At 45.2% G+C, this 26,585-nt stretch overlaps 3 protein-coding genes across 6 annotated transcripts in view; 2 read left to right on the forward strand and 1 right to left on the reverse strand.

Annotated features, from left to right (window-relative positions):
• The window catches only part of ASCC2 (activating signal cointegrator 1 complex subunit 2), a 30,076-nt gene extending 18,902 nt beyond the window's left edge, over positions 1–11,174 (forward strand). For all 3 annotated transcript variants that reach the window (XM_070951641.1, XM_070951643.1, XM_070951644.1), the window contains exons 13-19: positions 386–560; positions 1,548–1,762; positions 3,579–3,698; positions 4,775–4,999; positions 6,757–6,856; positions 9,539–9,615; positions 10,129–11,174. In XM_070951641.1, the coding sequence (XP_070807742.1) occupies positions 386–560; positions 1,548–1,762; positions 3,579–3,698; positions 4,775–4,999; positions 6,757–6,856; positions 9,539–9,615; positions 10,129–10,300 (1,084 nt within the window). In that variant the 3' untranslated portion in view covers positions 10,301–11,174. The remainder of the gene's footprint in view (positions 1–385; positions 561–1,547; positions 1,763–3,578; positions 3,699–4,774; positions 5,000–6,756; positions 6,857–9,538; positions 9,616–10,128) is intronic.
• Positions 11,175–13,365: 2,191 nt separating this feature from the next.
• On the reverse strand, positions 13,366–15,682 carry UQCR10 (ubiquinol-cytochrome c reductase, complex III subunit X). The gene is made up of 2 exons (XM_070951653.1): positions 15,501–15,682; positions 13,366–13,626 (listed from the first exon to the last, which is right to left on the reverse strand). Exons 1-2 carry the CDS (start codon positions 15,639–15,641, stop codon positions 13,579–13,581), a joined length of 189 nt encoding a protein of 62 aa, XP_070807754.1. The 5' UTR covers positions 15,642–15,682; the 3' UTR covers positions 13,366–13,578.
• Positions 15,683–15,810: 128 nt separating this feature from the next.
• Positions 15,811–26,383, forward strand: ZMAT5 (zinc finger matrin-type 5). Of its 2 annotated transcripts, XM_070951652.1 has the most exons (7): positions 15,813–15,909; positions 17,970–18,284; positions 19,452–19,585; positions 20,959–21,021; positions 21,781–21,861; positions 25,171–25,282; positions 26,075–26,383. In XM_070951652.1, exons 3-7 carry the CDS (start codon positions 19,459–19,461, stop codon positions 26,202–26,204), a joined length of 513 nt encoding a protein of 170 aa, XP_070807753.1. In that variant the 5' UTR covers positions 15,813–15,909; positions 17,970–18,284; positions 19,452–19,458; the 3' UTR covers positions 26,205–26,383. The 2 variants fall into 2 exon arrangements, with proteins under 2 accessions (XP_070807752.1, XP_070807753.1); XM_070951651.1 differs by lacking the exon at positions 17,970–18,284 and having other exon boundaries at positions 15,811–15,909.
• The last annotated feature ends 202 nt before the right edge of the window (positions 26,384–26,585 follow it).

Consider the following 26,585-nt stretch of genomic DNA (forward strand, 5'->3'; position numbering starts at 1 on the left):
TGGGAGGGGCCATTTATCATCCACCTGTGGCCTTACTCCCGAGTTGGCCCTTGTTTCTTAGCTGTTCACTTCTCCTGGCAGTGCATGCGCACATCGGGAACAGGCTCCAGCTGTTCTTCTCCCCCACTGATGTCCGACTCCGAAGGCAGGTAATAACTGTCGGACGGCCCTGGCCCCCTCTCTGCCTCCGACGCAGAGCCCTCATTTGAGCCCTCCCCAGACTCCAGGACTGGCCCATGTTCCTCCCCAACCTCCTCACTGTCTGAGTCTGCCACCAGCTCTGCTGGCTGCTGGCAGGCCACAACAATAAGTCTAAGCGCTATTGCTATTGAATGTTCTGTTGTCTACGGAGAATCGGGAATCTGCCCTTGACACCATGGGACAGAGACGAAACTCGAACGTCTTACATTTTGCAAGCTGTGGAAAGTGCCTGGGACAAAACAGATAGAAGGAGAAAAAAGATCCAAGATCCACCCCTCTCTGAAACCGCAACCGGGGCCGTCACAGTCCCCGGTGCCTCAGAGCGAATGGAACACTTTGAGGAACAGGATCGCCTGGAAGTAAGTGTTTGGAGCAGAGCATCAGCCTACAACAAAGATGGCCGATTTAGGCCTTTCTTCTAGGGAGGAGACCTATCTAGGTCAACCGTTGGCCAACTGAGAAGGGCCATTTCAAGCAGGGTGGCAGGACAGAGGAGAGGGAGGCTTAAAATAGATCCGAAAGTTTGTGTGGGTCTTAGAGAAAATAACGCTTGCCTTCTTCCTGAGGGCATCTACCGTAAGCAGCTGCCAAAAAAGCCAACACAGTTCTAGGCTGCATCAACAGAGGGATAGAATCAAGACCACATGAAGTGTTGATACCACTTTATAAGGCCACACTTCGAATACTGCATCCAGTTTTGGTCGCCACAATGTAAAAAAGATGTGGAGACTCTAGAAAAAGCACAGAGAAGAGCAAGAAAGAGGATTAGGGGACTGGAGGCTAAAACATAGGAAGAACAGTTGCAGGAACTGGGGATGTCTAGTTTGATGAAAAGAAGGACCAGGGGAGACATGATAGCAGCCTTCCAATATCTCAGGGGCTGCTACAAAGAAGAGGGAGTCAAGCTATTATACTCCAAAGCACCTGAAGGTAGGACAAGAAGCAACGGGTGAAAATTAATCAAGGAGAGAAGCAATTTAGAACTAAGGAGAAATTTCCTGATAGTTAGAACAATTAATCAGTGGAACTACTTGCCACCAGAAATTGTGAATGCTCCAACACTGGAAGTTTTAAAGAAGATATTGGATAAACCAACTGTCTGAAGTGGTGTAGGGTTTCCTGCCTGGGCAAGGGCTTGCGCTTCCAACTCTGTTATTTTGTTCTGTTAACCTTGTGGAGCACAAGGTTAACAAGGATGGACGCTGGTTTGCAGTGGGACAGAAAATCAGAATTTGGGTTAACGGATGGTTGCTGCATTTGATTTAGATGTATTTGGGGTGCTTCTCAGTCGGACTTTTTCATCCTCTTGGTGTATGTAACATGGCTTATTGATTTGATCTGTCTAGTGTGCTGGAGCAGCTGCAGCTCCCGTAGCCCCTATCTCTGGAGTAGAGCTGGATTCCCTGATCTCTCAGGTGAAGGATCTGCTCCCTGACCTTGGAGAAGGCTTCGTCCTGGCCTGCTTGGAGGAGTACAACTACAACGTGGAACACGTCATCAACAACCTTCTGGAGGACAAGTTGGCGGCCTCCCTACAGACGCTTGACAGAACCATGCCTAGGTAAAGTTGGAAGGATTTTTTTTTTTTAATTCAGGGATGTGAATCTCTTTTGAGTAGTATGGAGATGTCCTTTATCTCTATGTGCCTGTTGATGGCTGATTTGTCTGAATGCCAGGCCTCCAGGAATTCTCTGAAGATTTTGGATTTGGTTACCTTCCCTACCGGTTTGGAAGTGCACGCTCTGCGTGCGCATCATTTGCTCTGCACGCGTGCGTCACATGCGCACACGGATCCTCTGCGCATGCGCAAACCCTTCTGCGCATGCACAGGGGGTAAAAGACAGCTTACTTCCTGGTTAAAACCAGGAAGTAACAACAACTGGGTGGGTGGGCGGAGCCATGAACCGGTAGCATTTCACCCCTGGTTTAATCTAGGTTGGTCACAGTTTCCCAGTTGAAACTACAGTTGAGTTTGTTCATGTGTTGTGAAATTAAGGAGCTTTCATCATGTCTTCTGACTACTAGTTGATGTTCACCAACAGGTCATCAACAGGCACTTTATTGTTTCACACCTGTAGACAGAATCTTGCCAGACTTTTCTCTGCATCTACAGTATACACTGGGAACTATTAAGGAGGAGCTGCCCTCACCCACTTTCTCTCACACAAAATATCCAGACTGAGTTGCCTCTTCCTCCTCTGGAATGCAGTCCCTCCCTCCTGGGGATCCACCTCCATTACTACATTCCATCACATCATGTGTGGACTTCAAACTCCCAAAATTCTTCATCCACCATGTGTCAGGCCCCAAACAAAGAATGACACATGGTGATACTTCCGAGCCGAGTTCCTTATCATTTCACACCTGTAGACAGAATCTTGCCAGACTGAGGATTCTTTTCTCTGCATCTATAGTATACACTGGGAACTATTAAGGAGGAGCTGCCCTCACCCACTTTCTCTCGCACATAATATCCAGACTGAGTTGCCTCTTCCTCCTCTGGAATGCAGCCCCTCCCTCCTGGGGATCCACCTCTAAAACTACATTCCATCACATCCTATGTGGGCTTCAACTCCCAAAATTCTTCAGTCACCACATGTGGACTCCAAACTCCCAGGATTCCTCGGTCACCATGTGTCAGGCCCCAAACAAAGAATGACACATGGTGATACTTCCGAGCCGAGTTCCTTATCATTTCACACCTGTAGACAGAATCTTGCCAGACTAAGGATTCTTTTCTCTGCATCTATAGTATACACTGGGAACTATTAAGGAGGAGCTGCCCTCGCCTTCTTTCTCTCACACATAATATCCAGACATGAGTTGCCTCTTCCTCCTCTGGAATGCAGCCCCTCCCTCCTGGGGATCCACCTCTAAAATTACATTCCATCACATCCTATGTGGACTTCAACTCCCAAAATTCTTCAGTCACCACATGTGGACTCCAAACTCCCAGGATTCCTCGGTCACCATGTGACAGGCCCCAAACAAAGAGTGACACATGGGGATACTTCCAAGCCGAGTTCCTTATCGTTTCACACCTGTAGACAGAATCTTGCCAGACTGAGGACTCCACTCTCTGTATCCACCATATATACTCTGGGAACTCTTAAGAAGGAGCTGTCTTCACCCTCTTTCTCTCACACCTGATATCTTGGCTGAGTTGCCTCTTCCTCTCTTGGCATGTCCCCCTCCCTCCTCCTTATGACACTCCATCCCATGGGCTCCCATTCAGGGACCGGTTTTGCAGCCCTAAAAACGGCGACGTGTTTCCGGAAAGATTTGTGTGTTCTATTTCTGGAAATGAAGACTTTTGTTGCTGCTGATTTTTTTGTTTGTTTGTTGGTTTGGTTTTTAACCACAACTCTTTCTGCCAGGCCTGTGAAACCAGACCCGACTCCGCTTGTCACTTCCCGATGCAACGTTTTCCAGGATGACGAGTTCGATGTCTTCAGCAAGGATGCGGTGGATGTCTCTCGGATTCAGAAAGGCAAAAGGTGAGCTTGCGCTGTTCTCATCCAATCCAGGGTTTCTCCACCGTGTTATCAGCTTTAAGATGTGGGACCAGAGGTGGTAATCAGCCGCTTCGGACGAAGGTTTTGCAGTATCCTTCGCCTGGAGTGGGGAGAGAATGGAGATTTTGCAGTATCCTTCCCCTGGAGCGTAAGTTTGTAAGTTTGAATAGTCGCTAAACAAATGATTGTAAGACTATCTGTACGCAAGTGAAACATGGGCTCCTTGGTGCTATTCTGAGCTTGGTTGTTTTCTCGCAGACCTTTCATAACCAACTAGGTAACATCATCAGTGCTACAAGGGGAAACTCCCATTCCTTACTAGCACTGATGATGTTACCTAGTTGGGTAATGAAACGCCTGCAAGAAAACAGTCAAGCTCAGAGAGCACCAAGCACCCGAGAATCCTCCTCCTCCTCCTCCTCCTTCTCCTCTTTCTCCTGCTCCTCCTCTTCCACTTTCCTTCTCTCCGCAACCTCACTCCCTCCTAGTGCTGATGATGTTACTAATTTGGGTAACGAAATGTCTGCAAGAAAACTGTCACAGCGTTAAGGGTTTGCCAGCTGAGCTTCCATCCTAAGATTTACGGTAGCCTGGCCAGAGAACCTTATCTGTAGTAATAGAGATAAGACTGGTCTTGTAAGACATGGGACTACTGCGCATGTCTACATTCTTTCTTTTCTTACTTCCTTTGTCCGTCTGTGTGATAAGACTGCCGGTAAGATGTAGTTAGCTAGTTTTTTACTTTTACAATAAAATGTTTCTTAGAATATATACTTCGGGTTTTCTTTCTTTGAGAGTATACACCATGGAAAACAAGATCCATTCACCTCTAATTAATTACAGTTTCCCCAGGGGGGGGAACGAGGCTGATTCACGCTTCAACAAAAACAACCAAGCTCAGGACACAGCAGCCAGGAGCCCACCGTTCAACCCTGAGCTCTTCTTTTTTTCCCAATTGGTAAAAGTCAAATGTTTAAATAAAAGGATGCCTCCCATCCACATGACCACAAGTGTTGGTACCCTTGAGTTTTTGTTCGTATTCCTCTCCACGGATGCAGGAGCGACAAATCCACCACGAAAAGCTTGCTGAACGACAAGCGCCTGGTGCAGGAGCAGAGGGAACGCTACAGCCAATACTCGGTGATCGTTGAAGAGGTCCCCGAACCGAGTGGGGGTCGCCTCTTCTCCCAGGAGGATTACGAGGACGAATACGACGACACCTACGATGGCAACCAGGTGGGAGCAAACGATGCGGACTCCGACGATGAGCTGATCAGCAGAAGGTAAGCCAGCGGCCACCTGCGCCACCTCCGCTTTCGAGGCTTTTCAATGGGGATCTACACCAGTGGTGGGGAACCTCTGGCATGCGTGGCGGAGGTGGCACTCAGCCCTCTCTATGGGCGTGTGTGCCATCGGCCTAGCCCAGCTCCATTGCAGTTTCTCCCACAGGGAGTAAAGAGGGAGGGAGGGAGGGAGAGAGAGAGAGAGAGGGAGAGAGGGAAAGATATTACAAAAGTTTTCAAAGTATTTCAAAAGCAGGGAAAAAAATGAAGGGGCATAAAAGTGCATTTATCATGTTTTTCTTAGAACAGTTTGTTTATTTATTTATTTGTCTGTCTGTCTGTCTGTCTGTCTGTCTGTCTGTCTGTCTGTCTGTCTGTCTATCTATCTATCTATCTATCTATCTATCTATCTATCTATCTATCTATCTATTTATTGGTTCGATTTAGATGCCGCCCTTCTCCGGAGACTCAGGGCGGCTTACAATGCGTTAAACAATAGCCTTCATACTTTTTGTATATACCTGCTTAGTAGGGCTTTTGCACCCCCCCCCCAAGCAGTTATTTATTTATTTATTTATTTATTTATTTATTTATTTATTTATTTATTTATTCATTTATTCATTTATTCATTTATTGGTTCGATTTAGATGCCGCCCTTTCTCCGGAGACTCAGGGCAGCTTACAATGCGTTAAGCAATAGCCTTCATACTTTTGTAAATCGTTTAATTTGTTTTATAAATGGGGTGTTTTAAATTTGTTTTTCGGCCAAAATATTTAATAATTTTAATGGACTTTTAATGGTTTGTATTATCTGTATTTTATCTTGGCTGTTCACCGCCCTGAGTCCTTCGGGAGTAGGGCGGTATAGAAATTTGATAAATAAATAAATAAATAAATATACCTGCTTATTAGGGCTTTTGCCCCCCCGTAAGAGCTGTTCTTTTTTTATACAAAGTCAGCTTATTGCCCCCACAATCCGGGTCCTCATTTTACCTACCTCGGAAGGATGGAAGGCTGAGTCAACCTTGAGCCTGGTGAGAGTCGAACTCGCAATAATTGCAGGCAGCTGGGGCTACTTAACAGCACTTTAGTCTGCTGCGCCACCAAGGCTCTTATTTATGATAGAACGATAGAAGGCTCTTATTTAGCTGAACTCTGCCTTGTTTATCATTATTTTAGGTAGTCAAACCTCATTATTCAGGTTAAATTGCCATATTGGCAATTTGCGATAAATAAGTGGGGTTTGGGTTGCAGTTTGGGCACTCGGTCTCTAAAAGGTTCACCATCATTGATCGAGAGACCAAGGGGACATGGTGGCTCAGTGGCTAAGACTGCTGAGCTTGTCAATCAAAAGGTTGGCAGTTCAGCGGTTCGAATCCCTGGCGCCGCGTAGCGGGGTGAACTCCCGTGACTTGTCCCAGCTTCTGCCAACCTAGCAGTTCGAAAGCAGGTAAAAAATGCAAGTAGAAAAATAGGGACCACCTTTGGTGGGAAGGGAACAGCGTTCCGTGTGCCTTTGGCATTGAGTCATGCCGGCCACATGACCACGGAGACGTCTTCGGGCAGCACTGGCTCTTCGGCTTAGAAACGGACTAGAAGACCTCCAAGGTCCCTTCCAACTCTCTTCTTCTATTCTATTCTAAATTGGCCGTGGAGAGTTGGCCATAGCTAACGGGCTGTGACTAATTGGCCGTGGCCGAGTTGCCCCATTCCGCTCTTGATGAGTCTAACTGTGTGATTGTCCCACCTTCCTGAAGGCCGTTCACCATCCCGCAAGTCCTGAGGTCGAAAGAAGAAGAGGAGCCGGAGGAAGAGGAGGATGAAGAAGAGGAGATAGAGGACAAAGAGGCAAGAAAGGTGATGATCTGGAATTCTGGAGGGAGGGAAGAGGCTGTGGAACAGTCCTGCCGTTTGAACAGGAAAAAAGGATTGGCAGCTCCCGGGAGCTCGGAAGAGAGCAGAAGCCGCAGCTCCTCCAAGTTGTCTCGAGTGAGAAATTTTGCGACCTCCAAAATGAGCAACAAGGAATGGCTCCCTTCTCTCTTTGTTAGGGAAGGACTGCCTCTTAAGTAGCACACTACTCAGTACTACTAAGTAATAATACTAAGTAATGATACTGTGTTTCCCCGAAAATAAGACCGGGTCTTATATTAATTTTTGCTCCAAAAGACGCATTAGGGCTTATTTTCTGTTTAGGTCTTTTTTTTTTTTTAATTTGATTTATATGCCGCCCTTCTCCGGAGACTCAGGGCGGCTTACAATGCGCTAAGCAATAGCCTTCATACTTTTGTATATTTATACAAGGTCAGCTTATTGCCCCCACAAACTGGGTCCTCATTTTAACCTACCTTAGAAAGGATGGAAGGCTGAGTCAACCTTGAGCCTGGCGAGATTCGAACCTGCAGAAATTGCAGGCAGCTGTGTTAATAACAGGGTGCATTAAACCACTGTACTACCAAGGCTCTTTTGGGGGGAAATTTTGGGGGGAAATACGGTACTAAATGCACCCAAGTGGCTGACAATCTTAAGTAGGGCTTATTTTGAGGTGGGGCTTATATTACGAGCATCCTGAAAAATCATGCTAGGACTTATTTTCCGGTTGGGTCTTATTTTCGGGGAAACAGGACACACTACTCGGTACTACTCAGCACACTGGAGAATGTCTCTATTCTCTGGAAAGACTGTATTTCAACTTGGTAGGGGGAAAAAAACCCCTTGAGAGTGGGTTCTGTGGGTCCAAATTTTTTTACTACCAGTTCTATGGGCGTGGCTTGGTGGGCGTGGTGTGGCTTGGTGGGTGTGGCAGGGGAAGGATACTGCAAAATCTCCATTCCTTCCTCACTCTTGGGGGAAGGATACTGCAAAATCCCCACTCCCTCCCCACTCCAGGGGAAGGATACTGCAAAATCTCCATTCCCTCCCCATTCCTGGGGGAAGGATACTGCAAAATCTCCATTCCCACCCCACTCCTGGGGGAAGGATACTGCAGAATCCCCATTCCCTCCCCACTCTGGGGCCAGCCAGAGGTGGCATTTGCCGGTTCTCCGATCTACTCAAAATTTCCGCTACCAGTTTGCCAGAACCTGTCAGAACCTGCTGGATTTCACCCCGATAATGGTCCTCTACTGCTATGAATGGTTCCTATAAATCAGTTGAAGTTCTTTCGGCAAGCACTTATTTGCTTCGAACTCCCTACCCCACCCCACCCCTCTCTAGGCAAGCGACCTTCCTCATCTCAAGGAGGGAAGCTTGATTAGATCCCTTTGACTATGGACTGGCCTAGAAACATATCACCAGTATTACCTTGTGCTCTTGAGAAAGGTCCAGAGAAAGCATGAACTCCTTGCTGGATCCTAGTAAGGCAGGAGCTTGGAGGTAGGAATAATTAGGGACATGGCCAAAACTTTTCTGACCATACAAGAAGGAACATTGGAAGACCCAGTTCACCATGTCTCATTCCTCCTTTTGTCTCTGGTGGCCAGCATGACAAAGCAATCGTCAAGGTGTTTCCTCTTGCAGAACATACCTCTGCGGCCATCAGCCTGGGAAAAAGTCTGAATTTCCAGGAGGCAAGACAGCTGGCTCAGTGGGTGGCCGTACCAGCTATCCCTTGAGTCCCGGTGTCCGGTGTCCACATGCCATGGAGTTGACAGTTCTGGTCCTTGGAGGGAGAATATTTTAATGGTAGACGCTCAAAAGACTGGCACTTAACATTTTATGAAGTCATCTATTCTCAAGCTTGCTCTGTTTCTGGAGGAACTGGTAGATACGAAAAAGAAACTTTGCGTTTTGTATATCTATATCTATACATATACAGGCAGGGGTAAAATGCTACTGGTTCGGGCCAGTTTGCCCGAACCGGTAGTAAAAATTGCTATCGTTCGCCCGAACCGGTAGTAAAAAAATGCTTGAAAAGTACGACAATCAGCTGTCACACAGTTGATTGTTGTATTTTTTAAGCATTTAAAAAGTAACTTTTTAAATGGAACTTTTTTTTTTGTTTAGCATTTCTTTACTACCTATTTGCCCAAACCATAGTAAAAAAAATGCTAAAAAAGTATTTAAAAAGTTCCAAAGATCAGCTGTGCGACAATCAGCTGTGCTGGGCAATGTCGGAACTTTTTTTAAAAAAAATTTTAAAGCATTTTTTTTACTACCAATCATGTTAAGGATATAGTTGTGACATAACCAGGAATGGTTATGAAGCAGAGCGTAGAGTTTCGCGCACGGAAACGGTGCTGAGAGTAGTTGTGAATAAACTGCATACAAACTGGTTTTTATAGAGCAAAGCAAATTCATAGTCTTTTACCAATCCAAGTCAGCCATGCATACTCAATCCAGAGATAACAAAACTTCTTACCGGTTCGTAGAACAATACATGAATCATTCAGGAACAATATAAAAACAGTTCATAAAAGCAGTAATAAATAAAACCATGATCAAATTGACCATGTAAAAGGATCAAAGAGATCTACAACATAGCAGCAGGTAACAATATGATGTAATGTCCACATACTATATCTTTTTCCTTGGTAACAGGATCACTTCGTTCAAGATCCAGCAGTGCTGCGGGAGCGAGCCGAGGCCAGGCGGATGACCTTCCTCGCAAGGAAAGGGTAAGAATTCCCCCAAAGCCCCCCCCCCCCCACTTTGTCCTGAGTTCCAGGCATCCAATCTAGGATTACATATTGCCAAGATGGCTTGGTAGTCTGGGAGTAGCAGTTCCCGCCCAATTAGAGGGTACCAGATATTTAGAACATGGAATAATAGGGCTGGAAGAGACCTTGGGGGTCTTCTAATCCCACCCCTTCTCAAGCAGGAGGCCCTGTGCCATTTCAGACAAATACCGTATTTTTCGGAGTATAAAACGCTCTGGACTATAAGACGCACCTACCTTTTTTGGGGAGGAAAACGAGAAAAAAAAAAAATCTGCCTCTGCCTCCCAGCAATTTGCCTCCTTGCAGCAAACAGCGGAGGCCGGCAATAGGCAACGGCAATCCCTTGCAGACTGAAACAGCTGATGGTCGGGAGGCCGATCCAACTGACAATCAGCTGCTTGTGCTAATCAGGCTGTGCTGAAGCTGAAACTCTCTTAAACTAGACATACCCAGTTCGGTTTTCTCTCGCAGGCCAAAGCCGGATAACTCAGCAGCCGTGACTGGTGCTGCCAAGGGCCGCGGCCAAAGCCGAGAGACGGTACAGGAGCGACGGAAGAAAGAAGCCAGCAAGGGGGCGAGGGCAAACCACAACAGACGCGCGATGGCCGACCGGAAGCGCAATAAAGGCATGATCCCGTCTTGAAAAAAAGTGACGCGCCAGGGAGGCGTGTTTTGGAATTGCTCCCCCCCCCCACCCCACCCCACCCAACCAGGAGAGAAAAAGCACCTTGCCTTTTGTAAAGATGGTTTTCCTAGGGAAGCACAAATCCACACACGATTACCGACCTGCCAATAGGGTTGTGTCGAGCAGCTTGTGGAAATTGTGCGTTGTTGAGAAATGCAGTTTCTTTAAACCGCTCCTCCGGAAACTTTTGCCGTTTTTGAGTTGCCCTATTATGTTCCTCTGTCAGACCTGCCACAGTCTGATCTCCTGGGAAAGTGAAACCCTCGATTCCCATTTGATGGAAGTGGAAAAGCACTTAAAGAGATGCTGATTGCAGCAGTCAGACGTTCCCATGCGCCACTATAGAACCCTCTGGTTCCCCCCAGCCCTTCCCCCACCCCCCCACCCCCCCCATAGTACATCTGTGTATAGCCAATCTGGCATTGCCGAGATGTTTTGGGAAGCACTGAGATGTTTGGGTTGGTGAAATTCCACTCTCAGGGTAATCGGCCTTGAAGATCCCAGTGTGCCAACATAAACCAGATTCCAAACCGCTCTGCTCTTCTAACTGTCAATTCCCCCCCACCCTTCCAATTTCACATCCTAAAGCTACACAGCTTCATTGCCCATTTATTCCCCCGTCCCTTCCCTGATCGATGGCGGGACACCAGCAAAGCGCCAGTCCTGCTCAAAAGCCAGCTCACGTTTTCTTCCACTGTGGGTTTTTTTTTTCCCCCAACCGAGTTGAAACTTCCACCTCAACTCGATATTGCGAAATGTTGGCTTCCGGCGGTCTAATTTGTAAGCCCCACGGCGAGGTGGGCAGCAAATAAAATACATTTTGGCATTGTGATCACACGAGTGGGATGGGGACCGTTTCCATTGGCTCAAACTGCTCCCGAACAAGGAAATCGCATTCAGTCCCCTTCTGCTGACATCTTGGCTTCAGTGGATTTTTTCCTGCAACCTAACGGAAGACCTGGGGGTCCAGGTGTTACACCTCAAAAGTTGTCTGTGTCAGGGTGGATTTGATTTAAATCGAGTTGATTTAAATCACAATTTAAATCATGATTTAAATCACTAGTAAAAAGGCTTGATTTAAATCATAATTTTGAAAGAGCAACTGTCATCTCTGCTATTCCTTTGACCCACTGTTGACTCACCGATAGTCCCAGTGTTGCAGAATATACAGCCTCCTGCTACAGAACTAAGCTCCATTTCATGCTGAATAAACTAAATTATTTATGTATCTTAAACAGAAAACTATCTTACCATAGATTTTTACCCCAAAAGTTTTTTATTAAAATAAATTCGATAAAAATCAAAAAAATCCGATATAAATTAAAAAAAAATCCCATTTAAATAAAAAAAAATCTGATTTTTTTGATTTTTAAAAAAACATCATTGATTTTTATCCACCCTGGTCTGCGTGCAACTACTGATTTAGGGTTCTTAGTAACACCTAATAGGGCGGATCCTTCCTACTCTTCCACTCGAACTAATACAAATTTAGTTCAGCCTGTTAACATCAAAGTACAAAGGTTGATAATCCTACCCTTATGCTAGCTTATTGAGAATGATCACAAATCTTAAAATATCATCCCACCCCCTCCAGATTTAAGAGTTGGAAGGGACCTTATAGGTCATCTAGTCCAACCCCCCGCTCAAGCAGAAGATCCTACACCATTTCTGACAGATGGCAGTCCAGTCTCTTCTTGAAAGCCTCCAGTGATGAAGCTCCCACAACCTCTGGTGGCAACTTATGGGTTGATTGTTCTCTTTGTCAGAAAAATTCTCCTTATTTCTAGGTTGAATCTCTCCCTGTTCAGTTTCCATCCATTATTCCTTGTCTGGCCTTCGGGTGCTTTGGAAAACAGGTTGACCCCCTCCTCTCTGTGGCAGCCCCTCAAATATTGGAACAATCCCCCTTCCCCCAGAACATGTGTTATGTGCGTAGGCATGCATACACAGGGAATGTTACGTATTAAAAGAAATAGAACAGCCTGTATCTCATGCAAGAGGACAGGCTAAGTCAACTCTGAATGTTTAATAACAGAATCACAGGCTCCCAACCACAACTGAGCCCACATTTTCCATCCCTAAACAAGGCAGTGGTTTGAGTTTTGCCCCATTCTACGACCTTTTTGCCAGTCGTTAAGCAAATCACTGCAGTTTGGAAGTGAACCTTACGGCCATTAGGTGAATCTAGCCCCCCCCCCCCCCCAACTTTGCTTGTCGGAAGCCGGCTGGGAAGGTTACAAATTGTGATCACGGGATCCCAGGACCCTGCCACTTGTCATAATATATATGCCAAGTTGCCAAAGCAGCTGAATTTTGATCGCGATTGTGGAGTTAAGTGTGAAAACTGGCCATAAGTTATTCCCCTCCCCCCCGTCATAATTTGGGTCCCTAAACAGAATAGTTGTAAGTTGAAGATCACCCGTGACATAAAGTGACCCTTGAAATGGGAAAGTCAAAATTTAATACGACAAGCTTTGTTATATCTTAACGGCCATTCCAACCCAAAGCTGCAAGCAAGATATATTTATTTATTATTTATTTATTAGTTCGATTTATATGCCGCCCTTTCTCCGAAGACTCAGGGCGGCTTACAATGCATTAAGCAATAGCCTTCATACTTTTGTATATACCTGCTTAGTAGGGCTTTTTGGGCCCCCCTAAGCGGTGTTCTATTTTATACAAAGTCAGCTTATTGCCCCCACAATCCGGGTCCTCATTTTACCTACCTCGGAAGGATGGAAGGCTGAGTCAACCTTGAGCCTGGTGAGATTTGAACTCGCACTAATTGCAGGCAGCTGGCAGCTAAGTGCTACATAACAGCACTTAGTCCGCTGCACCACCAAGGCTTTTGGTGATACGATAACTTTTGTTGCATCTTGCGCTACAACTTCACTACTAGATGACCGGATTGAAAGAAGAAGAAAAAAACGACAATACCCACAACAAAGCATTTGCCAAACGCCCCCCCCCTCCCCTTCCCAGGGGCATTCCGCAACTTCCAAGTGACACAAGGTAGTCCAGAGTATACTTGTCTCAGAGAGTGCATTTTATTAAGCTGTTTTTCAGCCAAAAGAAAAAAGTCATTTGAATCTCTTCATCGCTTGGGGAGTCGCGCACACCGGGCCATCGTGCAAGGATGAACATCTGCTGGACGAACAGCTGGCGGCAAATCAAAGGGCTGTTGGGTGAAGATGGCGGAGGATCCAACCGGAATCCCGGGTTTTGCTGGCCGTGCCTCAGTCCTGCTTGACCTCGTATTTGTGCTTGATGTCTTTCCAGAGTCTCTGCAGAGACACAAACAAGCATGGAGTTAAGATACAGACGACACTTGGGGAACGCTCGCTCGCAACGAAACAAAACATCATTCCACAATCGCAGCCCACTCAGGACGCAGAATGGAATTCGCTAGCTTGTTACCTAACCCGCACCCTGCCTCCCCCAAAGTACTTAAGGTGCCTAAAAGAGGAAAGTACCGTATAAGATGCACCTACCTTTTTTGGTGAGGAAAAGAAAAAGAAATCTCCCTATCTCTGCCTCTGAGCAATTTTGCCTCCTTGCAGCAAACAGCCTGCTTTACTTTCAGTTTCGTTTTCAGCACAGCTTGATTAGCACAAGGGGGAAAAAAAATCTGCTCCAGCAATTGCAGCAAGCAGCAGAGGCTGCTGCAAAACAGCTGAGAGTCGGGAGGCCGATCCAATCAACTAGTGCTAATTAGGCTGTGCGGAAGCTGAAAGGAGCTGTTTCTTCTTGCTGCTTGCTGCAAGGAGGTAAACTGCTGGGAGGCAGAGGCCAAAGGGTGGGCGGGGCTACATTCGGTGTATAAGACACACCTAAATTTTCATCCCCTTTTAGGGAGGAAAAGGGTGCATCTTATACTCTGAAAAATACGGTACCTTCAAGGGTAAAAAGATTATGTGTGAGTGTGTAAACATATGGTCTATGTGCATTTCTATGCATGTATAAATGTATGAGTAGAATAACAGTTGGAAGGGACCTTGGAGGTCTTCTACTCCAACCCCCTGCTCAGGTTTTTAGGAAACCCTATACCATTTCAGTGAACATATATTACATCACTGTGTATCTCTGTATGTGGGTGGGTGGGTGGGTGGGTGTATGAGAGCCAGTTAAATCACCCGGCTAGAAATTAAGAGGCCATGAGTTCTAATTCTGCCTTAGGCACAAGGTATATTTGGGTGACCTCCAGCCAAATGACTTTCTTTCAACCTTGGGAAGAAGACAACCGCAAAACAATTCTGAAATCTTGCCAAGAAAACTGTGGAGCCGTGGCCAAGCAATCTCCGACAAAGCTAAATATTTGTAGCTCAAGGTTGAAGTGACGAGTCCTTGGTGCTCTCTGACCTTGGTGGTTTTCTTGCAGACGTTTCATGACCCAACTAGGGAACATCATCAGTGTTAGGAGGAGGACTGTGGGGTCCTTGGTGCTCTCTGACCTTGGTGGTTTTCTTGCAGACGTTTCATGACCCAACTGGGGAACATCATCAGTGTTAGCAGGAGGACTGTGGGGCCCTTGGTGCTCTCTGACCTTGGTGGTTTTCTTGCAGACATTTCATTACCCAACTAGGGAACATCATCAGTGCTAAGAGGAGGACTGTGGGGTCCTTGGTGCTCTCTGACCTTGGTGGTTTTCTTGCAGACGTTTCATGACCCAGCTAGCTAACATCATCAGTGCTAAGAGGAGGACTGTGGGGTCCTTGGTGCTCTCTGACCTTGGTGGTTTTCTTGCAGACATTTCATGACCCAACTAGGGAACATCATCAGTGTTAGGAGGAGGAGGAGGAGAACTGTGGAGTTCCTGGTGCCCTCTGAGCTTGGCTGTTTTTTTGCAGACGTGATTCCCACCCAAGCCCCGTTTCACCCCAAGACACCCAGCCTCCCCGGGCTTGCAATGCGGCTGCAGAAGACCAGGAGCCGAAAGCGCACAGCTCTGGCAAGCCCAGAAAGGCAGGCCGCAGCGAAGCACCTGCTTTCCCAAAAAAAAAAAAAAAAAAAGTGCCTTGCCCTATACCTAGAAACCGCGCGATAAGGCCGAAGCCTCGGCCTCGAGTGAAACGCCAGCCCGCCTGACCTTCAACTGACTCCGGCCGCCTTTTACGCAAGCCCCCGGCTGGGGCCTGCTCGCCCACCGGGGCTGACTTACCCCTTCGTTGAGGCGGCAGAAAATCGCCTCCGTGGCCTGGTCGAAGCCCCGCTCGAAAATCACGGCGCCCACCACGACCGTGAAAACCAGCGTGGACGTGCGACGGAAGACGAACCGGTAGAGCTGCTCCACCAACGCCATCTTGGACGCTTGAGGCTACCGCGCAGGCGCACTGCTGCCTTCGGTCCACGTGGGATGGGGAGGAAAAAAAAATGCGCCGCGCTGACTTCTGGGCTTTGAAGTCCGATGCCCCCTTCAGGCGCGCAGCTCTTCCGTTGAAGGGAAACTGAACTACGTTTCCCAAGATGCCCCGCCGTCCGTTAAGCTTGAATGGCCGACCGCGGAGGCCTCTGGGATTTGAATGCTGAAACAGGCGGAGGGAGAAATCCTGGACCGCAGAGCGAGGAGGGTGAGTTAGTAGGGTCTGCTTGGACCCCGCTTTGCGGGTTTATCCAGGGTCCTGGAGAGGTAGGGCAGGTACTACAGTTCCCATCATTAATAAAGGAGAATATTTGTAAGCTCAGGGTTGAAATGAAGGGTCCTGGGGGCTCTCTGTAGCTTGGCTGTTTTCTTGCAGACGTCTCATGACCCAGCTAGCTAACATCACCAGTGGTAAGAGGGGGAGGAGGACGGTGGGCTCCTGGGTGTTCTCTGAACTTGGCTGTTCTCTTGCAGACATTTCATGACCCAACTAGGGAACATCTCTGGGGGCTCTCTGAGCTTGGCTATTTTCTTTCAGACGTTTAATGACCCAGGTAGATAACATCATCAGTGCTAGGAGGACTATGGGGTCCTGGGGGCTCTCTGAGCTTGGTTGTTTTCGTGCAAACGTTTCATGACCCAGCTAGGGAACATCATCAGTGTTAGGAGGAGGAGGACTGTGGGGTCCTTGGTGCTCTCTGAGCTTGGCTGTTTTCTTGCATGACCCAGCTAGATAACACCATCAGTGCTAGGAGGACTATGGGGTCCTGGGGGCTCTCTGAGCTTGGCTATTTTCTTTCAGACGTTTAATAACCCATGTAGATAACATCATCAGTGCTAGGAGGAGGAGAAGGAGGACTGTGGGGTCCTTGGTGCTCTCTGAGCTTGGTTGTTTTCGTGCAAACGTTTCATGACCCAGCTAGGGAACATCATCAGTGTTAGGAGGAGGAGGACTGTGGGGTCCTTGGTGCTCTCTGAGCTTGGCTGTTTTCTTGCAGATGTTTCATGACCCAGCTAGCTAACATCATCAGTGCTAGGAGGAGGATTGTGGGGTCCTGGGGGCTCTCTGAGCTTGGTGGTTTTCTTGCATGACCCAGCTAGATAACACCATCAGTGCTAGGAGGACTATGGGGTCCTGGGGGCTCTCTGAGCTTGGCTATTTTCTTTCAGACGTTTAATAACCCATGTAGATAACATCATCAGTGCTAGGAGGAGGAGAAGAAGGACTGTGGGGTCCTGGGGGCTCTCTGAGCTTGGTTGTTTTCATGCAAATGTTTCATGACCCAGCTAGGGAACATCATCAGTGTTAGGAGGAGGAGGACTGTGGGGTCCTTGGTGCTCTCTGAGCTTGGCGGTTTTCTTGCAGACGTTTCATGACCCAACTAGCTATCATCATCAGTGCTAAGAGGAGTTGGGATTTGCAGGGAGGAGGAGAAGGAGAAGGAGGTGGTTGTTTAGGAGGAGGTCATCCTGGCTGCTTTCTGAGCTTGGTGGTTTTCTTGCAGACATTTTATTATCCAACTAGGTAGCATCATCAGTGCTAGTAAGTGTTGTTTACTCTCACTTTACAATCTAGTGGCTTGCCTTGTCAGTGTTGGTGGGGACGGTCTTAGGGCTGTTTGCTTTTGGCTTCTTTGGCGGTTTCTTGTAGGTGTCTTGTTTCCCTCTGATGCCTACGTAGAGATTCCAGACTAATTCTTCCTTTGACTACTCCCCGGGGGCTCAGCTAGTCTGGCCCAGGAGCAAACTATCGGTCTGAGAAGATTCCTGTGCTATAGGCATGAACAATAAAATAGCTCATTGAACGTTTCACCTACGGATCCGGTTGTTTGCGTCCAATCCGTATTAGTGTTTTAGTTTTTTAGCTTTTAAATTGTCAATGGGTTTTAATTCGAATTGTTTTAAATTTGGGCCAAAGTTATGTAATTCTTTTCATAATTTTAAATTTTGTATTGGTATGTGTTTTAGTTCTGGCTGTGCACCGCCCTGAGTCCAAGGGCGGTATACGAATTGAATAAAATTAATTAATTAATTAATTAATTAATTAATTCCTGCAAGTCCCACTTCGATGCAGTGATTAAATTAGAAGCAACGTCAGGCCTGAACGTACGTTCTGTGCTGCACCGAAACGCGCCATTTTATTTATTTACCCATGAAATTGAAAGCTAGGCTGCTGTAACACACACAATAAATTCTCCGTACAATTAGAACAATGATGGTAATACAAATCTATCCGTTGTACTTAACGTTTTTTTTTTTGGCATCTAGCTAACCTACGCAGAAATGCTCAGCGAAAGCAAAACAGGGCTTCCTTTCAGAGGAATTAGATGTTAAAATGCCATCCCGACAACGAGCTGTGACTTCTGGTTTTTGCCTGCAGGAAGTTCCAGATTCAATTTTCAGCCCTGCAGGTGGTTAGGAAAAAACTCTTCCCGACAAACCGCAGGCGTCGCAGTCAAGAGCAGCGTTCCTACATGTCAAAATCCCGAACTTGCCACTTACGACGAAGCCCAAGCAAATTGGGACACGATCGCACTTCGCGTTACCTAGTGATTTCCGAGCCAAAGGCAGCCAAAGCTGATTGTGTGTATTTGTGTGGACTTTTTTTTTTTAAAAAAAAAACAACATTTCTTATCAGAATTTTAAGGGACGCGGTGGCTCGGTGGCTAAGACGCTGAGCTTGTCGATCGAAAGCTCGGCAGTTCAGCGGTTCGAATCCCTGGCGCCGCGTAACGGGGGGAGCTCCCGTGACTTGTCCCAGCTTCTGCCAACCTAGCAGTTTGAAAGCACGTAAAAAAAAATGCAAGTAGAAAAATAGGAACCCCCTTTGGTGGGAAGGGAACAGCGTTCCGTGTGCCTTTGGCGTTGAGTCATGCCGGCCACATGACCACGGAGACGTCTTTGGACAGCGGTGGCTCTTCGGCTTTGAAACGGAGATGAACACTGCCCCCTAGAGTCAGGAACGACTAGCGCACATGTGCGAGGGGAACCTGTACCTTTACCTTATCAGAAATTTACAATAAAAGTGTACAAGGAGGAAGTGGTTAGAGTGCAGTACTGCAGGCTACTTCTGCTGCTTGCAATTTGGCAGTTCAAATCTGACCAGGCGCAAGGTTGACTCAGCCTTCCGTCCTTCCGAGGTGGGTAAAATGAGGACCCGGATTGTTGGGGGCAAATATGCTGACTCTGTAAACCGCTTAGAGAGGGCTGTGAAAGCACTATGAAGCGGTATGTAAGTCTTAAGTGCTTATTGCTTTGCCCTTCCTTCCTTCCTTCCTTCCTTCCTTCCTTCCTTCCTCCCTCCCTCCCTTCCTTCCTCCCTCCCTTCCTTCCTCCCTCCCTCCCTCCCTCCCTCCTGTCGTGGAACAGTGGTTAGAATGCACGATTGCAGGCTAATTCTGCCCACTGCCAAGAGTTCGATCCTGACCCGCTCAAAGTTGACTCAGCCTTCCGTCCTTCCGAGGTGGGTAAAATGAGGACCCAGATTGTTGGAGACAATAGGCTGAGTCTGTAAACCGCTTAGAGAAGGGCTATAAAACACCGTGAAGCGGTATATTAGTTAATTTATTTTTAATTTAATTTAATTTATATTTTATTAGTTAATTTGGTTTAAAATGGGATTTTGTTGTACATGTTTTTAACTTGTGTTTGCCACCCTGAGTCCTTCTGGAGAAGGGCAGCATATAAATACATGAAATAATAAATAAATAAATATATAAGTGCTATTGCTATTGCTATTGCTATTAGCAGATTCAGAATGGGGAAGAGGTACTTTTGCGATTACTGCGACCGGACTTTCCAGGACAATCTTCACAACAGGAAAAAACACTTGAACGGGGTGCAACATTTAAGAGCCAAGAAAGTCTGGTACGATCTCTTTCGAGGTAAGAAAACCGAACAGCTTCTCCGGTGTTTTGGCGGTACAGGGAGAGCTGCAGGGGTTCAAGGAGAGCTGTTGGGGGGGGGGTTTCCAGATGTTTCTTCTGCCCTGTCTCTCCGTATGCACATCTGGTTCGGAAAATGTTGTCAGTAGGACCGGGGCTTGGTGGGGTGGGATAGCCACGGATCTTTCTCCTGCAACTGGGAAACACAGTGTGTACCCCTTCCCGTAAAAATCTTGGATGTACATGCCCAAAGGCAAGAAAATATTGGACAAAAATATACACATGGCTGGAAAAAAATGATAAAACAACATATAGACCTGAAAGCAGAGATATTTTTGCTGGGCATGCTACCAGAAAAAAAAGGATAAAAAGACTGCATATCTGATCCTGCATATACTAACTGCAACCAAAATTGTATTTGTGCAACAATGGAAAAATGATCAGGTTCCGTCTGAGGGGAATGTAATTAAGAAAATATTAGATTGTGCAGAAATGGATAGATTAACACTTGCTATTAAGGATAAAGAAGCAACTGAATATGTTTTGATACGGGACGTATTCTATCAATGGCAAGATAACAGAAAGAGAAGTTAGAAAGGAGGAGATATAAATGGAGATATAAAAGATGAGGAGATTAAATGTTAAGTATTAATGTTATTGTATATTGTTATATTATTAATATGATAGTGATGACTTATCACAACAAAAGATATATAAATGTGACTATTTAAACATAATTGTACCCAGAACACACACTGTTTGATGAAAATTTTATTTTATATAAAAATAAAACAAATAAAACTTGGGGAAAAAAAATCTTGGATGTACCGGTACAGAGAGTCCTTAACTTGCAACCATCCGTTTAGTGACTGTTCAAAAGTTACAACAGCACTGAGAAAAATGACTTTGGATCGTTTTTCACACCGTTGCAGCATCCCCGATCAAAAATTTGGACGCTCAGCAATCGACTCATATTTATGACCATTTGCAGCGTCCCAGAGTCACGCGGTCCCGTTTTGTGACCTTATTGACAAGCCAAGTCGACGGGGGAGCCAGATTCACTTAACAACCGTGTGACTTAACCGCCGCAGCGATTTCGCTGAACGACTCTGGCAAGAAAGGTCGTAAAAACGGGGCAGGACTCAACGACGGTCTTGCTTAGCAGCGGAGATTTTGGGTTGGAGGGTTGTAAGTCGAGGAGCTACCCGTAGCCTTTAACTTACAACTGCGTGTAGCCCCACCTGCTTTTACGCCCGGAAAGAGAGTCTGTTGTGGAATCACAGCTGTTCTCTTGACATTTTTTTTTTAATATAAGCCAACTCTTCCGCCTCCTCCTCCTCCTGTTTGTGATTTCTTTTTCTCTTTCTTTACAGATGCTGCAACCATCTTACAGGAGGAGCAGACAAAGAAACCTTGTAGGAAATTTTTGCAAACAGGTATGCTGAAGAGGGGACGCAGTGGCTCAGTGGCACGCGATGGCCCCGTAGGCCCGTTTTTCTCTCTCACCTTGCTCCAGAGTCTGGGCAGGGCTAAAACAGCCTTCCCCACTTCCCCGGAGGCCCTCTGGAGACCATAAATGGCCCATTTGCCAACTTCTGGTGGGAAGAATGAACTAAAGAGCCACCATCAATGAGCTGTTGGACAGCATTACTTGGTCTGTTGTGTGGATGTTTGGGAGGTTTACGGGTGGGAAATTTATGATGGGTGGGTGGGGAGTGTTTGGGGATTGTTATGTGTGTGGGACCTGGTCTCTGGGTGTTAAGTGAATTTCGTTGTATGGGTATACTGTGTATACACGTACAATGACAATAAAATTATTATTATTACTATAGCGTCGTTTTGAGGGTAGAAATTTATGTCGAGGATTGGTTGCCACGTGTACTAAAACATATTTGAAAAACCTCCCCAAGTATTTCTGAAAACGAATGAAATGGCCAATTTGCAACTTGGTGGAAATGGACCTAAAAAAAATCATTTCGTCATCTTGTTTTTATAATGCACGTGGTCCTCGGGGTTATGACCGCTCATTCAGTGACCACTTGGAAGTTAACGACGGGGCTGAAGGAAGGCGCTTACCAGTCCTTCAAGTTCGATAAGATTTTGGTTTTTTTTTCATAAGCGATTTGGGGTTGATGGAGGCAAAAGGTTGAGAAGGACTTCATGCTTAATTGCTTGCCTTGATCCCTTCCTTGTAGGCCACTGCGATTTTGGCTCCAACTGTAGATTTTCTCACATGACGGGGGTGGATCTCGAGAAGCTGAACATGCAGGTACAAGGTAAGAGAAGGTGAAGTGAGAAACAGTTAAGAGAATAACAGAGTTGGAAGGGACCTTGGAGGTCTTCTAGTCCAACCCCCTGCCCAGGCAGGAAACCCTATACCGCTTCAGACAAATGGTTGTCCAACATCTTCTAAAAAACTTCCAGTGTTGGAGCATCCACAATTTCTGGAGGCAAGGAGTTCCACTGAGTAATTGTTCTCACTGTCAGGAAATTTCTCCTTAGTTCTAAGTTGCTTCTCTCCTTGATTAGTTTCCATTCATTGCTTCTTGTCCTGCCTTCAGGTGCTTTGGAGAATAGCTTGACTCCCTCTTCTTTGGGGCAGCCCCTGAGATATCGGAAGACTGCTATCATGTCACCCCTAATCCTTCTCTTCATTAAACTAGACATACCCAGTTCCTGCAATCGTTCTTCATACGTTTTAGCCTCCAGTCCCCTAATCCTCTTCGTTGCTCTTTTCTGCACTCTTTCTAGAGTCTCCGCATCTTTTTTATATGGTGCCGATCGAAACTGATTGCTGCATTCCAAGTGAAAGTTTTGATTTTAAAGCGGTCAATTTTGAAAAAAACACTTGTTTATATTTTTAATCCAGTGCAAAGTTAACCGTTCCCCACCATCTCCACAGTAGTTGAATCGGAGCCTACCTTTAAACGGTGAATATTTTTGCACGGCGTGTTAAAATATCTTGAAAACGAACCCACTCGCTTAATATCAGAAATTATCGGCAAGGAGCTTTGCTTTAAATCACGTCCCATCTTTAGATCCCTAATGGGTTTAATCTGGATTGACTGTTTTTTATCTGTGCTCTTCAAACCTCGTTTAGTTTTTTTTTTTAAGCAGCTAAGCTTCCTTCTTCCCCTCCTTCGTTTCCCATCGCTTTTATTTCTGCTCTGGGCCAGGAAGGAGGCTTCGATGGCTTGATTTTACTGCCTGCTGCTACAATTTATAGGCTGCGTGATTTCCCCCACTTCCAACCCCCCCCCCACCTGATTGATGGTTGCATTTTAATTTTTACGGCTCTGGGTTGCAGGCTGCCCAGGGAACTGTGTATTACGTTGCTAGGACAGAAATCGATAAAACTGTGGCAGTCATTAAAATAGAGACGACGTGGGTATCCTTCCCTACCCCATCAGGGAGCATATAGAATTTCTCCCAAGAAAAATATGGGGAAAAGGTTACTTCCCTATCAAGCTGCACCCCCGTAGCATGTCGTTTCATTTCATTCTTTTATTTTACTTTACTTTATTTTGTTTTGTTTTATTTATTTTACTTTATTATTTTATTACTTTATTATTTTACTTTATTATTATTTTATTTTATTTTACTTTATTTTATTTTATTATTTTATTTTATTCTATTCTATTTTATTCTATTTTACTTTATTTTATTTATTTTGTTTTATTTATTTTACTTTATTATTTTATTACTTTATTATTTTACTTTATTATTATTTTATTTTACTTTATTTTATTTTATTATTTTATTTTATTTTATTCTATTTTATTTTATTTTATTTTATTTTATTTTACTTATTTTGTTTTATTTATTTTACTTTATTATTTTATTACTTTATTATTTTACTTTATTTTATTATTTTATTTTATTATTTTATTTTATTCTATTTTATTTTATTTTACTTTATTTTATTTTATTTTGTTTTATTTATTTTACTTTATTATTTTATTACTTTATTATTTTACTTTATTATTATTTTATTTTACTTTATTATTTTATTTTATTTTACTTTATTTTATTTTGTTTTATTTTATTTTACTTTATTATTTTATTACTTTATTATTTTACTTTATTATTACTTTATTTTATTATTTTATTTTATTTTATTTTATTTTACTTTATTTTATTTTATTTTCGATCGATAAGCTCAGCGTCTTAGCCACTGAGCCACGGCGTCCCTTTCTTATATGGGATAGCTATTTCAGCTATCTCGCCTCTGCCTGGCTAGCTGCTAGCTCCTCCATAAAAGCTCCCAGAGCTCTGGCACGCTAGCGATCTCCCGGCGCCTGGCTCTCATTATTATTCAACGGGCAAAAAGATGAATTGGCTGCCACTGTCAAACCGGCACAATCCGTCACTCGGCTTGAACAGCGGTGTTAATTTCACACCCTGTCGGGAAATGTTTACCATTTTCAACATCCAGGCCTGGCTGGGCTCGGACAGGTGGCTGGAATATTGGGCAGGCGGGCAGACTTCGGCAGGTCAGAGAAGGAGGGGGCGAAGTAGGGAGGGACACGGACACACACACCACCGAGACTGGGCAGAGAAGCCGAACTTTGGTAGGTGGAAAAGGGAGAGGCTGTCGGTCTAATGGTTAAGGCACCAGGCTAGAAAGCAGGAAATGGTGAGTTCTAGTCCCACTTTCGGCATGAAAACAGACTGGGTGACTTTGGGCCAATCACCAGGAGACAGTGAGTTCTAGTCCTGCTTTAGGCATGAAAACCACCTGGGTGACTTTGGGCCAATCACCAGGAGACAGTGAGTTCTAGTCCTGCTTTAGGCATGAAAACCACCTGGGTGACTTTGGGCCAATCACCAGGTGACGGTGAGTTCTAGTCCTGCCTTAGGCATAAAAACAGACTTTGGGCTATTCTATTCTATTCTATTCTATTTTCTATTTTCTATTCTATTCTATTCATTTTCTATATTTTATTCTATTCTATTCTATTCCTATTCTATTCTACTCTATTTTCTATTTTCTATTTCCTTTTTTCTATTTTCTATTCTCCTATTCTATTCTATTCTATTCTATTCTACCCTACTCTACTCTACTCTACTCTACTCTACTCTACTCTACTCTACTCTACTCTACTCTACACTACACTACACTACACTACACTACACTACTCTACTCTACTCTACTCTACTCTACTCTACTCTACTCTATTCTACTCTCCTTCCTTCTTTCCTTATTCCACTCCATTCCATTCTACTCCACTCTAATTCTCTTCTCTTCTCTTCTCTTCTCTTCTCTTCTCTTCTCTTCTCTTCTCTTCTCTTCTCTTCTCTTCTCTTTTCTATATTCTATATTCTATATTCTATATTCTATATTCTATATTCTATATTCTATTCTATTCTATTCATTTTCTATATTTTATTCTATTCTATTCTATTCCTATTCTATTCTACTCTATTTTCTATTTCCTTTTTTCTATTTTCTATTCTTCTACTCTACTCTACTCTACTCTACTCTACTCTACTCTACTCTACTCTACTCTACTCTACTCTAGTCTATTCATCTAATCTAATCTAACCTAATCTAATCTAATCTTCTCCCCTTACCCTCCAAACAGAGGAGAGGAGAGTGAAAGAGCAGCAGCAGGATGGCATGGTGCTCCCGATGGGCACCATCGAAGAATGGTTGGAGAAACACGCCAAGCGGCTACGGGCAGCTCAGAGAGACAGGTATGTGTTCTCCGCCATCGGCAAGGGAAGCTGAAAGTTGTCCGGCCTTTTGAGGTATCCCAGCTCCACAAAACGGATACTGCAAGAAATTTCGGAACTCGGCTTTATAGTTGGAGGGTATACAGGTAGTCCTTGACTTATAACCGTACATTTAACGACCGTTCAAAGTTACAACAGAACTGGAAAAAAAGGGACTTTACGACCTTTTTCCCAGTTATAACCTTTGCAGCAGCCCCATAATCATCATCATCTTTTAACGACACCATAATACCTTGCGGGGTGGAGTCTGGGCAACCGAATGGAGGTGAGTTTTTTACTGGCCGGATGCCCTTCCTGTTGCCAGAGCGGAGTTTTGTTCAGCAGAAATATTCTCATTGTGCCCAGAGAGAGAAATATCTGCCTCTACCTAGGATCGAACTCACAGCCTCCTGATCGTGAGGTGAGCTCTAGGCCACCGCACCACTCACAGCCCCCATAATCATATGATCAAAATTCAGACGCTCGACAACCGCTTCGTATTTATGACGGTTGCAGTGTCCCCGGGGTCATGGGATCACTTTTGGGGACCTTCTGACGAGCAAAGTCAACGGGGAAGCCAGATTCACTTAACAAGCAGGTTACTAACCGAACAACTGCAATGATTCACTTAACAACAGTGGCAAGAACGGTCGTAAAATGGGACAGGACTCACTTAGCAACCGTTTTGCTCAGTAACAGAAATTTTGCGTAAAGAGTGGCATTGCGAAAACATTTCTTTTCCTAAATCAGATTTTTTTTTTCTTTTCCTCCTAGTCCTCTCTCTGAAGAAGAATTGGTTTTCCAATATCCGCCAGGTTGGCCGCCGGTCCAGGAACTGCCACCCTCCCTGAGAGCGCCCCCTCCTGGCGGATGGATGATCCCCCCGGGTCTCCATTGGGGCTGAGAGTGGCGGGAGATGAAACGATTCAGGCTGCAGATTCTCGGCGTGCAAAACAAGAGAAATTAGCTGAAGACGTTTCCAGAAATTCCTGCACCGCCGGCTGATTTAGAATTTGCAGGAAGGATACCGAGACCGAAGCGCATTCAACGACCGAACAAACCGAATAAATTTATTTAAATGGTCTCCGTTAATTACTCCCAGCGCCAGCGGGCTTCCCTCGATCTGCGGTGCTGAGCCCGGCGCAGCAAGGACAGTCTCCGAAATTCAAATTACCATATTTTTTCAGACTATAAGACACACCCAGATTTAGAAGAGGAAAACAACGACAAAAAGTGTTTGGCCTCCGCGCGTCCCATTTTCAGGCCTTTTTTTTGGGCCCGTTTT

This window comes from Pituophis catenifer, unplaced genomic scaffold (assembly GCF_029215685.1).
Source record: "Pituophis catenifer annectens isolate HBS135680 unplaced genomic scaffold, rPitCat1.0.hap2 SCAF_10, whole genome shotgun sequence".
NCBI lineage: Eukaryota > Metazoa > Chordata > Lepidosauria > Squamata > Colubridae > Pituophis > Pituophis catenifer.